The following is a 13,274-nucleotide window of genomic DNA, read 5'->3' as shown; positions in this document are numbered from 1 at the left end:
CGAATTATCTAATGCTTTTTCCCATAGAACAGCACAAAGAAAACAATATTGTAATAGTTAGAATCAACTGGAGTATAGAAAATATAAATCGAGCAAGGTACTTTGAACATCTAACTAACTGCAAGAGAGGATTTCAGCATTTAATACAATGACATGATATTTTATTCGAGAATGATAAGGTAAAAAACCAACACCAACTAATGGATTGATAGCATATTTGAGCACTATCTTTCTAAGAGTAAACACAAACTGATTTAACTGAAGGATCAAGTGCTTTGCATGGTAGATTCGGCCATGAAGAGTATCAATTTGAGTACTGCACGATAGAATACTACCTGTTCTTAGCCAAGACAAAAGGAATTCTACAAAAGAGAACTACAAGATCTAAAAAGACAGTAGCAAATCTGAAATAGTTCCATATAATAAATGAGACGAGCATGGTTCAACAATACAATAAAACTAGTGGGACCACATCATGGAAACTACATCTCATACAAGATCCAACAGAAACTGATGTTTTCATCATTTACAAGATCTACAAAGAAACAAAAGCAGAACTAAAAAATAAGAATCATATTCTATCCAAATCTGAGCCATTTCCTCACATGGCAATTCTAAGTTCCCTAAAAAGTTAAAAACGGCAGAGGAGGGCACAGAGAGAGCATGGGAAATGGAGGCAGAGGCGATGGTTAGGTATCAGAACTGAGAAACTGATCAAAATTTCAGATCCAATGTACCTTTTAACAGTCGTTATGAAGGCCCATAAATTGACATGAACTAGGACACAGTTGCTATTGCTTTTAACTCACCTCTTCTTCCTCTTTGTTGAGTTGACACACAAATGAGATGAGAGGAGAAACATAATCTACTTTATATTTTTCATTTTTTTAATTACGTTTTTTTATATAGTTCAACATCGAATATAAGTGTGTAAATATCCATAAATACGAACTGTCCCTTTTTTTCCATATTTTAAATCAGGATAACATGTCCATGTATCCTGCAGAATCATGTGTCATTTTCTGCAGCATTTTCTAATTTATCATCATCATGAACACTAGGTACTTATAAAAAATATAAATTAGATTTATGATGTCATTGTTCAGATCAATTTGATTATGATCAATTAAACTATAAGTTTTTCAGTTGAATCTCCCTTTCTAAGAGGAGCAATACAACACTTTTTTATCTCCATTCATTATTAGTTCTCTACTTCTTTGGCTCTCCCATTTTATTAGTGAGATCCTTCCTGCTAACGCTGACGGTCATGGCTTGAGGGTTCTATTCTGTCAGCCTCAATACGGCTGCGAAGGTGATTCGAGCAACGAGAACACTTGGTTATATGATTGAGTAATTGTGGTCTCAGTGCTCCAGATCCTCTCTTTCCACAAAATCTCAAAGTATAATCAAATTAAGACAATCCACATCCCTTTCATGGTTGAATGTTTGTGTGTCGACAAGTTGTTAGGAAGTTAATTCCAAAAACATTTCTCTTGAATAACCAAGATATCTCTACCAAAGACCATTGCTAAAGAACAGTTTTTTTTTAATGCTTTTAGGAAGAAGTCAATCATGAAATCCCTCTCTTAAAATCCACCAGGTTGATTGAGGCCATGCATGAAGCTAACAAAAGATGCAAGAACTAAGTAGCGATCATCAAGAACCGTAAGACATGAGGTCACAATAGAAATGATTTCAGGTATATAACATTCTGAACTGTTCGCAGATTGTAGATTGATATTTATATAACTTATACGGATAATAAGCAAAGATGGGCAAATACCTGCCACTGCCTGCAGAAGAGGAGCTAATCCCAAACCGTCGCCGCCCTAGTCAAATCCAATCGCCGATTGGCCGCACCACGTGAGTAGGGAGAGCAAGAGGGATCAGGATTCAGCTCGCCGCTGGAGAAGGGCAGGCTTCCTTACCGTTTCCGACGAATCGGGGGCGACTAGAGCTGTTAGACGGGTCAACCCGTGGCGGGGCGGGTCGGCCCATGGCGGGCTAACCATTTGGCGGGGCGGGGCGGGCCAACCCGCCAACTTGGCGGGTTGGGAAATTTCCAACCCAACCCATTCTAAGGCGGGTTGCGGGTTTGGCGGGCCAACCCGCGGGCCCATCAAAAATTTTTAAAAAAAATAAAAAATATTTTATATCTTCAACCTTTTACTTCGAAAAAGTTTTCTACAATTAAATGTATACATAAACATGTATTTTAAATATAAATGAATACAAACGAGTACTTATGTTGGATGAAAAGTACTATTTTTATTTCAAAATTATAACAAAGAAAGATAATAAATTGACTTAAAACTTAGTTTACATGTGTTTTTCAACCCGCGGGCCAACCCAAGCCCGAGCGGGCCGACCCGCGCGGGTCGCGGGCCTAGGCGGGTCGCCCCACGGCGGACTTGGGTTGATAAAATTCCAACCCAACCCGCTTAAATTGTTTGGCGGGGCGGGCCAACCCGACGGGCCCAACCCAAATTGACGGCTCTAGGGGCGACGGTAGGAGAGGGCTCCCAAACCCTCACCGTTTCACTGCTATTCAATATTATTTCTCATTATTATATTCTATCTAAATCTCCAATAAATTACCAGTAGATACAACATTACGAATTTAATGACTACTATATATTATAACAAGGGTAATACTAAATGGTCAGAATCTGGCCAGCTAGAATTAATACATGCAAGTATATACATGGGTATTTTAGTAATATCATCTGTGTTCATTAATTACATGCATGTACATGCATATATTCTAGAATCAATACATGCAAGTATACACATGGGTATTTTAGTAATATTATTCTCATTATTTTCTTCTACTTTTTTAATGGATACAGTATAAATATTAGGTGAGTATATTGAATCCATGTTATGACATCTATATTTTTTAGCTATATAATATAAATAGTAGGTAAATAAAATTAAATTAATAATTATGGAATCCTAACTGTTATAACACAAATATTTTTAAACAAAATAATTATACAGTGTAACCCTTATAATTTTATATTACTGAACATGCATGTAATTAATGAACACAGATGATATTACTAAAATACCCATGTGTATACTTGCATGTATTGATTCTAGCTGGCCAGATTCTGGCCATTTAGTATTACCCTTGTTATAAGGATAATTCTTGTTGGCCAGAATCTGGCTAGCTAGAATTTTTTATGCTCCAATTAGAATACATGCATGTACATGCATGTAATTAATGAACACAGATGATATTACTAAAATACCCATGTGTATACTTGCATGTATTGATTCTAGCTAGCCAGATTCTGGCCATTTAGTATTACCCTTGTTATAAGGGTAATTCTTGTTGGCCAGAATCTGGCTAGCTAGAATTTTTATGCTCCAAATAGAATACATGCATGTACATGCATGTAATTAATGAACACAGATGATATTACTAAAATACCCATGTGTATACTTGCATGTATTGATTCTAGCTGGCCAGATTCTGGCCATTTAGTATTACCCTTGTTATAAGGGTAATTCTTGTTGGCCAGAATCTGGCTAGCTAGAATTTTTTATGCTCCAATTAGAATACATGCATGTACATGCATGTAATTAATGAACACAGATGATATTACTAAAATACCCATGTGTATACTTGCATGTATTGATTCTAGCTGGCCAGATTCTGGCCATTTAGTATTACCCTTGTTATAAGGGTAATTCTTGTTGGCCAGAATCTGACTAGCTAGAATTTTTTATGCTCCAATTAGAATACATGCATGTACATGCATGTAATTAATGAACACAGATGATATTACTAAAATACCCATGTGTATACTTGCATGTATTGATTCTAGCTGACCAGATTCTGGCCATTTAGTATTACCCTAATATTAAATAATATCTAAGGATTTAAGATAATTGAGTAATGATACATGACACATCTGAATAATGAGGATATATTTTTTTTGATAATCCAAATATTCAGTTCATCAAATTGAATACTGATGTATCCTATAAAAATTTTTCATCATCAATCAAAGTAAATTTAAAAATTTACCAAATGATTCAATAATTGTAATCATACTTTCTGAAATTAATCAAGGCAAATGTCCTTACTATTCACCAAAAAGATGAAATTCATCATCTTAACGGCTTCCACATAACTGTCCCGCACAGGGAATATATCAAGAAACTGAATTGCCTTGTCACTTATACTATCTATTTTTATGAAAAATCAAAGCAGGACATCTTTGATGATTTGTTAAAAAGCAACGGCTCCTATTGATTTTCCAAAAAATAATAATAATGCAAGAGTTACTCTTGACAGTCCTTTGATGAACTCTAAGATTAATTATTTCTCTAAAAGGGGTATTTTTAACCTATTAGAACAGTGATTTAACCCCCTTTTTTTTAAAGGAATATTTTGACCATTTTTTACTTTATTCCATTGTCACAATCTATTACATGTGCATCCTTTGACAAATTTTAAAGTATAATTCATATTTTAAGTGCTTAGTAAAATGTTAGAGTTCTCATGAGTACAAGTTGTCCCAGCCGTAAGCTCCCAATTTGCTCATGAAGCTGTCGCCCACCGATCTCATCAATCAATTAAGGCTTTTGCTTATTGCAAAATAAAATAATTATATTCCAACAATATTTTTTTAATCAATTAATCAAAATTAAATGACACGACGATATTAAAATCAAAAACTTTATCGATGGGTGCAAATTGACAGCTTTGACCCCACTCTCAATAGTCAATGCCATCCCCCACACTTTCTCTTAACCCTAATTACGCACGTCGTTTAAAGCTTGCCATCATGGGCCCAATTTAGACGAGCACATGCCTAAAATCACACCTTCCAAACGCACCTCTTCCTCCTTTGACCATGCAATGTCCCATAAATAAATAAATCATTTTCCTTCTACTTTTCTTTTTATTTTTTTTTAAATTAAATTATGAATTTAAAAATGTCAAAAAATTATAAAGTAATTGTTTATTTGTTTAGGACAAAGATATGATATTATATATATATATATTAAGAATTTACTAAATTGTGACATTATTTTTCCCGATTAAAAAGGAAGCTTGCAATGTATCTCTTCTCTATAAGTGAATCCGTCAGTCACCTGCCTCTCTCTCTCTACCGGGCAAGGGAGAGCTTGAGGCCGAGGAGGCATAGAGAGAGAAACTGCGCCATCCCTTTCCGTTTCGCAGGGTCGTGTTTCATGCTCGGATTCGCGTTTCCCCGCGACGGGAAACGCACCTGACGAATGGTATCCACGCCAGAACTCCTCTCCGCCACGTCCAACCTCTTCTGCCTCGAGGACGCCGGCGACGTGGCCTCCTGGGACGCCTCCGCTGCTCCCGAGGACGAAGAGTGGGCCCCGCGCTGCCGCGCCACCGCTGCGGCGCTGGCGGACAGCGCTGGACTAGCATCCCTCCTCGCCGCTGAGGCCGGCCAGCCTTCTCCCGGACGCGCCCACTTCGCCGCATGCTCCCTCTTCGCCGCCGCCCGCAGCGACGCCGTCAAGTGGATCCGCAAGGCACGCGCTCTCCTCCGTACTAACCATTTATTAAAAAATGCGGGTTGCTTTATTAAATCGGTGTGTAGGTGAATGAGTTCTACCGATTCCGGGCGGTGACGGCGTACCTCTCCGTCACCTACCTCGATCGTTTCCTCTCCTCGCATTCGCTTCCGGTGAGTTCCATTAATCGCAATCCGTTCGGTCAATCGGCTGCCTTTTCGCTTAATTGTTGACCGACACGTCGATCGATCTGGCTGGATTTGAAAATATAAGGCGGTGGAGAAAGGGGGCGGCGGCGGCGGCGCAGGTTGGCCGATGCAACTCATATCGGTGGCGTGCTTGTCGGTGGCAGCGAAGATGGAGGAGGTGCGCGTGCCGTCGCTGCTTGACCTGCAGATCCTGGACCCCGGCTACGTGTTCGACCCCTGCACCGTCCGCCGCATGGAGCTACTCCTGATGGCTGCCACCGGATGGCGGATGCGTGCCATTACCCCCTTCGATTTCTTTCCTCACCTCTCCGCCGCGCCTCCCCTTCTCTCCCGCGCCGCCGACATAGTCCTCTCCACCCTCAGCGGTATCTACAAGCTGAGCAAAAATCCCTTTTTATCCATCAATAGTACCGACTGCAGCACTAACGGGACCCTACTTTGGCAGTGGTGGATTTTATAAGCTTCCGGCCGTCGGAGATCGCCGTGGCCGCCGTGCTCTGCGCGGCCGACGAGGCAACCGATGGCCCCGCCGCGAACGGCGGCAATTTGTTGAGTCGTTCCGACGATTGGGCGAACAAGGTATATTTTTGTCTCTTAACTCTTAAGCGTCCGGGTTCCCTTCACCGCCAGTGAGAATAACGCCCTCGCGTATTCCCTTTTTCCTTTTCCCTTTTCCCTTTTCCCTTAAAAATTAAATAACAACAAAAGAATAACCGGTGCAAAATAATGCCACTAAATTTATTTATTTAACTAAATACTGTAAACAACTGAGCGGGGATGATTATTACCGGCGGTGATCGGACATCGAATTTGGCGCGGAGTCCTGCTTACTTTTCGTTGGTCAATTCGGACAGTAAATGAACACTGACAAAAAATAAATAAATAAATAAATAAATTATCGCCTTTTTTCACACTTTGTTCTTAAAAAAAATTCCCGCATTTACTCCTTTCGAGAGCAGGAAATGGTGAGCCGGTGTCGCCAGCTCATGGAAGGCTATGTGACAGACACGTGTCGGTCGGCATCCCGGTCGAAGCCCAACCCACCACCCCGCCCCGCCACTGAAGACTCGCCGGCAGGGCTTTCATCCGTGAGCCCCGTTGCCATCCTTGACGCTGCCGCCGGCGGCGGCTGCAGCAGCAGCTGCGACTCCGCCGCGCTCCACCCTGAACCGCCGCCCAAGCGCCGCCGGCTCGGCGATACCTGTACAGAGCTTGAGCACCTGCTTCCATGAAGAACCCCGTTAGTTAATACCGGTAATATATTGTAACGGAGAGCGGCCGCCTCGATTAATCCCTTCCTCTGGGGTAATTAAATAGCTGCGAATTTTTTTTTCGTTTAATTTATTTCTTGTCCTTCTCTATTTATCGTAATAAACTGTTCTCCGTCGGAATTTATCCGTTGTCGTTAATTGTTTATTTAAAAATAGGTGGCAATGTCGGTCGCAATCTTTCTCTTTTGCTTCCTAATTCCCGGTAAGATAGGCGTTCATCAGATTTCCACGTGGCAAATCCGGACCATCCAGATTCGACCACCCCACGGGATCCCGTACTCCGACCGCGCCGCGGGACAGCAAAATAGCGCAACTGCGCAACCCAAATGAATTGATTTGACAGGGGAAGGAAATAGACTCCAGCTGTTTGACTTGTCATTCGCACACACTCTTTTTTTGTTCTCGCCCTTTGTGTGAAGCAGGAACATGGACAAAGTCGATCCTTAACAGTAGCAGGCTACCTTTCCTTTTCTTCTTGGGCATCTGTTCGGGGCCGAATTATGCTAGACGCTGACAGCTTTCAGGGGTTGGTGCCTTGTGTGATGTCCTTATGCCCAGACTGGGAAACAGAGGCTGAAGGCTGATCGAAGGCAGAGAGCTTGCAGCCAAACCCTTCCTTTCATGGCTCAGGCTGGGTTAGGTTTCGTGTCCCTGTCAGCCAAACCCTCCCTTGCCATGGCTCACTCACACGCTACCCGCTGCGGAAAGGGCAGTAGGTTAAAAGGTCAAGAGATGCCTTCTTTAACTTTCGACATTCAAAGTAAAACGCTCTGTCTCCCTCCCTCGTTCGTCTTCCACCCAGTGGCCGCTAGCTTGCTGGTGGATGGATGGATGGATGGAAGGGAGGAAGAATTGACAAGTGAATGAGAGGGAGCATGTGATGAGGTCAGTGGGGAGCAGCTGCAGTAAAGAAGGCGAGGAAGAGACGAAGCATAATTAACAAACCCCTGGCAGCGCAGCGCTACTGCAATGTTACGTCAACATCCCCCTTCTTTGCCACTGCTTTCCCTCGTCGGGACTGGGGCAGAGACACGGCACGGCCCACCAAGACATTTCGATCGGTTGAACTAGTTGAATCTTGATGGAGTCAATTTTAGGTAGCTAAGCAATTTCAATGGGTTGATGGATCCTAAGTCTATTGATTCATCCAATCTACATCAACATCCCCTTTCAATTGTTGGATATTCCATCTCAACTAACAAAAAGAGTAAATAAACTCGCATGAGTAATGGTGTGATGGTAAAAAGTGGGAGGAGTTTTTTGGACGAATTTTTTTAAAAAAAGACTAAAATATCTTTAATCCACATATGTTTTTTTATCAAATAATATTTTACTCTCTTATATTTAAAAAATAACATTTAACCTCCCTTTAACTAAAAGTCAAATGTAAGAAATCTTATTAAAAGTCAATTATGTCTTTATTTTTTTATCATTTTTAAATAATAACTATAAAAGGGAGAAATTATATCAAATTGACTATTATATCCTTCGATTTAAATCCTTATAAAATTCATACATACATGTACTAGCATAAAAAATATAAAAGCAACAATTCTAAAAGAGATAACTAGCAAAAAATTTATTCCACTACTCTCACTAAATAAAAAAGATAAGAATTCAAAATTGATGAATCAAAATTAAATAAAGATAGAATAAAGTTCATTATTAAAAATCTCCTCCTTCTCATCAAATGTGATGTACAATGAGATAGGAATAATTTTGGTTCATCAATTTAGAATTATGGTTCTTTTTTAATTTGGTGAGGGTGGTAGTATGAATTTTGGCTAGTTATCCCTTTTAGAGTTGTTGTTTTTCTATTGTTTATGCAGATGCATGTATGAATTTTATGAGGATTTTACTGTTAATTCAATGTGTTTTCCCTCTTGTGGTTATTATCAAAAAATAATAATAAAAGACAATGATATAATTGTCTTTTATTTATTGTATGCCACATTTGATGATGAGGAGAAGATTTTTAATGATGAATTTTGTTCCATTTTCATTTGATTTTAGTTCATCAATTTAGAATTCTACCTCTTTTTCATTTAGTGAGGGTGATAAAATGAGTTTTTGGATGGTTATCCCTTTCAGAGTTATTATTTTTCGTTGTTTATGCTGATGCATGTATGAATTTTATGAGAGTTTTTATTGAATGATATAATGGTCAATTCAATTTGATTTTTTTTTCTCTTGAGCTTATTATTGAAAAATGATTAAAAAAAAAACAAGGGTACAATTATCTTTTACAAGATTTCTCACATTTGACTTTTGGTCAAAGGGGTTAAATGTTATTTTTTAAACATAGGGGGCAAAATGCTACTTGATAGAAAAGCAAAAACTTATGACATTTGTATCTATTGGTCCCAGTGCAGCCGGTTAACCTGTGATCAATGTTAAAAAAAATCTCTTACTTTTGCTTAGCAAGAATGCACAAATTAAGCAAAAACAATTAACATAAAAGAAATAATAACTTAAAACAGTACGTAAAAGGCCAGAGTTTTACTTATTTTCAACCTAGGTTGTTGTTAATCTAAGGCATTGAAAAGCTATCTAAAGAACTCATTCATTGAAGGTGGAGAAGTCTTTTACACACCTTGACAGCTCATAAATAACTAGGAAAGTTAATACAAAAGTTGCTATCTATTTCCTAACTCCAGGGGTCTTTTTATAGCCCCTGGAAAACTCTATTCGAAGCTGGAAGGTACTTTCAATTAGGTTCAAGGCGTCTTAAATCAAACAAGTTTTATCACTGAAGATAAAACTTTATCTTCAATCAACAGTCATCTGAAGGCGCCTTCAACAGGCTGGAAGACACCTTTGATATAGTTCATGGAAGGGGCCTTCCCTGAGACAATCAGCTCCTTAGTTGATCTTTTTTGCGTGGGTGATACTCCGACCTTCTAGAGTTGAGTTCACCTGAACTCAACTCCGGCTTTCTCCTCAAGCAAGCTTCCGCTCTAGCTTATCGTCCCTTGGAAGTGTCGCACGCGTCCTTCTTGCTCCACTGGAGTACTCTTCCATAACTTCTCATTCTTGGGATGCACCTAGCTCGTTGACTCAATTCTCGTGCCACCTTTCTCATCCACCACGTCTTTCGCTCGACTTGTTGTGCTCCTAGGTCCCTACACACTCAGACGCAAGACATCAAATAACTCAGAACCTAATTTGACTTGGTTGATCACATCAAAACTAACACGGGGTACTTACAATATCCCTTTTTTGATGTGATCAACTCAAGTTAAGTTAGGGTTAAAAAGAATAGTAACATAACAGTAAAATAATGGCAATTAATAAACATAAAATATAATTAATAAATATGTAATATTAAAATAATTAATATGTAAAAATATACCTTCCCTACACTTAATCAAATATTCTTTTCCTTTGATCATATTAAAAATATGGATAAAAATTTTAAAAGTTACAGAAATAGTGACTAACTCTTAGACAAATTCTGAACATTATTTTTTGAAAAAATAATTTTTTATGATTTAAAAATTAGTTTTAGAAGAAATAATTTTAAAATTATCTTTAATCAATGAAAGATTTTGAAAATCTTTATAACGATTAAACATTCTTATTTAAAATAGTGATAAAATTTTCACAAATAAAAGGAATTAATATAAGCAGTAATAAATTATTTTCTATAAAGAGATGCATTTTTTAAAAACAAATGCTTAATAAATGGATTTTGATCTAAAAATATTCTTATAACTTTTTCTTAGCGTGTAAAATAGAAATTATATCTTTAAAAAATAAATTTTTAAAAATTGACTTTTTAAAAATTTTTAATATTAAAATTAATATTTTAGTAAACAATTCATAGAAAATTTAATAACGATCAAAAATTTTTAAAAATGTTTTATTTCACAGAAAATATGATATTGTATCATAGATTATGCGACGGTAAGGAGGAGCCCACTTGACACGGGTCAATGACCACAGTGGAGGTCAAAGTCAAAACGATCAATATCATAGCTCAGAGGCTCAACTGCGTCACCCAAGCGAGAGGGGGCTACATAGACCGATCGGAGGAACCGCTGTCCGGTCGGCCATCTGGATGAAACAACTTCTTATCAGCCCGATCGGCAGGAGAACGGGTTGAGCAGGCCACCCGTCCGGCTCGAGGTATGCCATTGATAGTGTAATGAATCGATATAATAAAAGAGAAAAAGATGGATACTTAATAAGGGGAAGAGAAAACAAAAAAGAACACTCTATCTATCATTAAATGTGGAGAAGCCAAGAGAAAGATGTCTTCTGTCTGCAATTAATATCATTAAACAGGGGCAAATAAAGGATCACTAAAACATGTATAAAAGAGTATGATAGATACGAAGGGCCAACGCCAGGGATCCTTCCCTGGTTTGGTTTTATTTTGCAGAGAGGAGCGAGGTCTTCGTCCAATCAGTAGAACTACCACCTCCCTGGCTTTTCAACTTCATGCTTTCGGACAGGAACATTTTAGCGTCGTCTGTGGGAACGTGGCCTGCATCCGAATGAGAATATAGAAGATGCTGAATGACTCACAACAGTGACCCTGACGTAAGAGGATCTCGACATACTAATACAGGCTTGAGTGACGAAGATATTGGAGCAACAGTAACAATAGGTGTTGGTCGATCGCTAAGCGCAAGAGCCTGCAGCCTCCACGGTAGGTCGCCAGGCTGAGCGAGGGGACCAAATGGAACATCAGAAGGTCGCCAAGGGACTTTTTCCACCTACAAAAGAAGGCCAATAAATACATCAACGTGGAAGAAGCTCAGGCGACAAGGAAGAAGGAGACGCATGTCGAGCCCGCAAGAGTATCTGAACGACGTTAGCTAAGTAGCCATCAACCTCCCAAGGGGCCTCAATCAGGAGGAGCCCCGCCACACAAGCCCAGGACACAGGTCGTACAACATGTGGCGACCGCTCGTCCAAAGGCTGTAAAAGGCAAGGTGTGGACGCCGATGTTCTGCTCCTTCCATAGTCAACGATGCACAACACCCGGGACTGCTATGACCAGGCAGCTAGTAGGCTAGCCCCTCGGGGATATCGCCATCGATCACCATCACCTAATCGGCGACAAAGGCGCCGATCAATCGTCCGAAGGGAGGGAGAAAGGACAACGTCTGAACCACGCCATCATCAACCTCAGCGTTGGAACAATCGATGACTCGCTCAATGCTTTGCCGAGCAGAATGAACCGTAGGCACGAGAGGAAGAGAACCGGAGTAATGCTGATCAGGGGGAGATAGGTATGATTACAGGAGGGCCTACCGGTGGAGATTCTAACCGAGCAAGGTGAAGGTGTTGGAATTTCGTGCTGTTTCAATTTCCCCTGTACAAAAATTATACAAGTACAGAACTTTTCCTAGTAACTCGCATGTTTGATCAGACATGTGTTTGATCAATCGAGCAAGTACTTGACGGATCAAAGCACACCTTGATCGAAGTACAAGATCGTTGGCCTCTTGTGTTGGTATTCATGATCGATACAAAGAAAACTAAACTAATTACATAGCAAAATCAAAGAACTAGTTGTGTCTTTCTTTTGTAGCCAAAGACCTCTTGATCTTCTGTTGTATTCCTCTCCTCTTTTTGGGCGTCATGTGGGCGACAATCTACCAAGATAACCAACACCCCTCCCCTCTCTTCTTCCAAACCGACGGCCATCAAGAGAAGCTCTAGGATGGGGTGTCTTCTCCTCTTCTTCTTCTTTTCCAAGCCGCCGCCCACAAAGGAAAGCAAGAGGCGCCGACCCTAGCAAGGAGGAGGCGCCAACCCTAGCAAGGAGGTGGCGCCGGCCCTAGCAAGGAGGAGAAGAGAATTGTGGGAAATTAGGTATTAGGGGGCGCCACCTACTCCCTTATATAACCCTTGCCACCGGCCGTAGGAAGGTGAGATTAACAAAAAAAAAAAGGTGGATGGGTGGATGCGAGACTTTATATAGAGTCTACAACAGGGACCTACAGGAGGAATTGGTTTAGGCCTCCTGTAGGCTTGGGCTTCCTGTGTTCGGCTCAAACACTCAATTCAAGTCCATCAATAATAACACATACCACTAAAGAGTTATTATTGAACTACCGCACCAATCTCATATTATAATATGAGCTCCTTCTTATCATGAGTGCGTTAATCTCCCTGTGTTTAAGATATCGTATGTCCCTTAATTAAATAAGTTACTGACAATTCAATTAATTAACATATGATTCCAAGAATAGTACCACTCAACTTTATTATCATGCCGGACTAAGTCCACCTGCAGGGTTTACATGATAATTCTTATGAGCTTCTCATGGGG

At 39.9% G+C, this 13,274-nt stretch overlaps 1 protein-coding gene across 1 annotated transcript; it reads left to right on the top strand.

Annotated features, from left to right (window-relative positions):
• The first annotated feature begins 5,093 nt into the window (after positions 1–5,093).
• Positions 5,094–7,117, top strand: LOC121977674 (cyclin-D2-1-like). Its single transcript, XM_042530129.1, has 5 exons — positions 5,094–5,526; positions 5,595–5,681; positions 5,782–6,082; positions 6,163–6,296; positions 6,677–7,117. Exons 1-5 carry the CDS (start codon positions 5,254–5,256, stop codon positions 6,947–6,949), a joined length of 1,068 nt encoding a protein of 355 aa, XP_042386063.1. The 5' UTR covers positions 5,094–5,253; the 3' UTR covers positions 6,950–7,117.
• Positions 7,118–13,274: the final 6,157 nt, after the last annotated feature.

The sequence above is a fragment of the Zingiber officinale genome, chromosome 4B (assembly GCF_018446385.1).
Source record: "Zingiber officinale cultivar Zhangliang chromosome 4B, Zo_v1.1, whole genome shotgun sequence".
Classification (NCBI taxonomy): Eukaryota; Viridiplantae; Streptophyta; class Magnoliopsida; order Zingiberales; family Zingiberaceae; genus Zingiber; species Zingiber officinale.
Note: the sequence above shows the minus strand (reverse complement) of the source record. Positions and strands in the feature narration are given on the sequence as shown.

Bases quoted from the DNA above. Each gene is read 5' to 3' on its own strand.
- LOC121977674 (XM_042530129.1), top strand. From the start codon at position 5,254: ATGGTATCCACGCCAGAACTCCTCTCCGCCACGTCCAACCTCTTCTGC. The intron at 5,682-5,781 runs GTGAGTTCCATT...TGAAAATATAAG, and splicing joins TCTCCTCGCATTCGCTTCCG to GCGGTGGAGAAAGGGGGCGG. The intron at 6,297-6,676 runs GTATATTTTTGT...TTTCGAGAGCAG, and splicing joins CCGACGATTGGGCGAACAAG to GAAATGGTGAGCCGGTGTCG.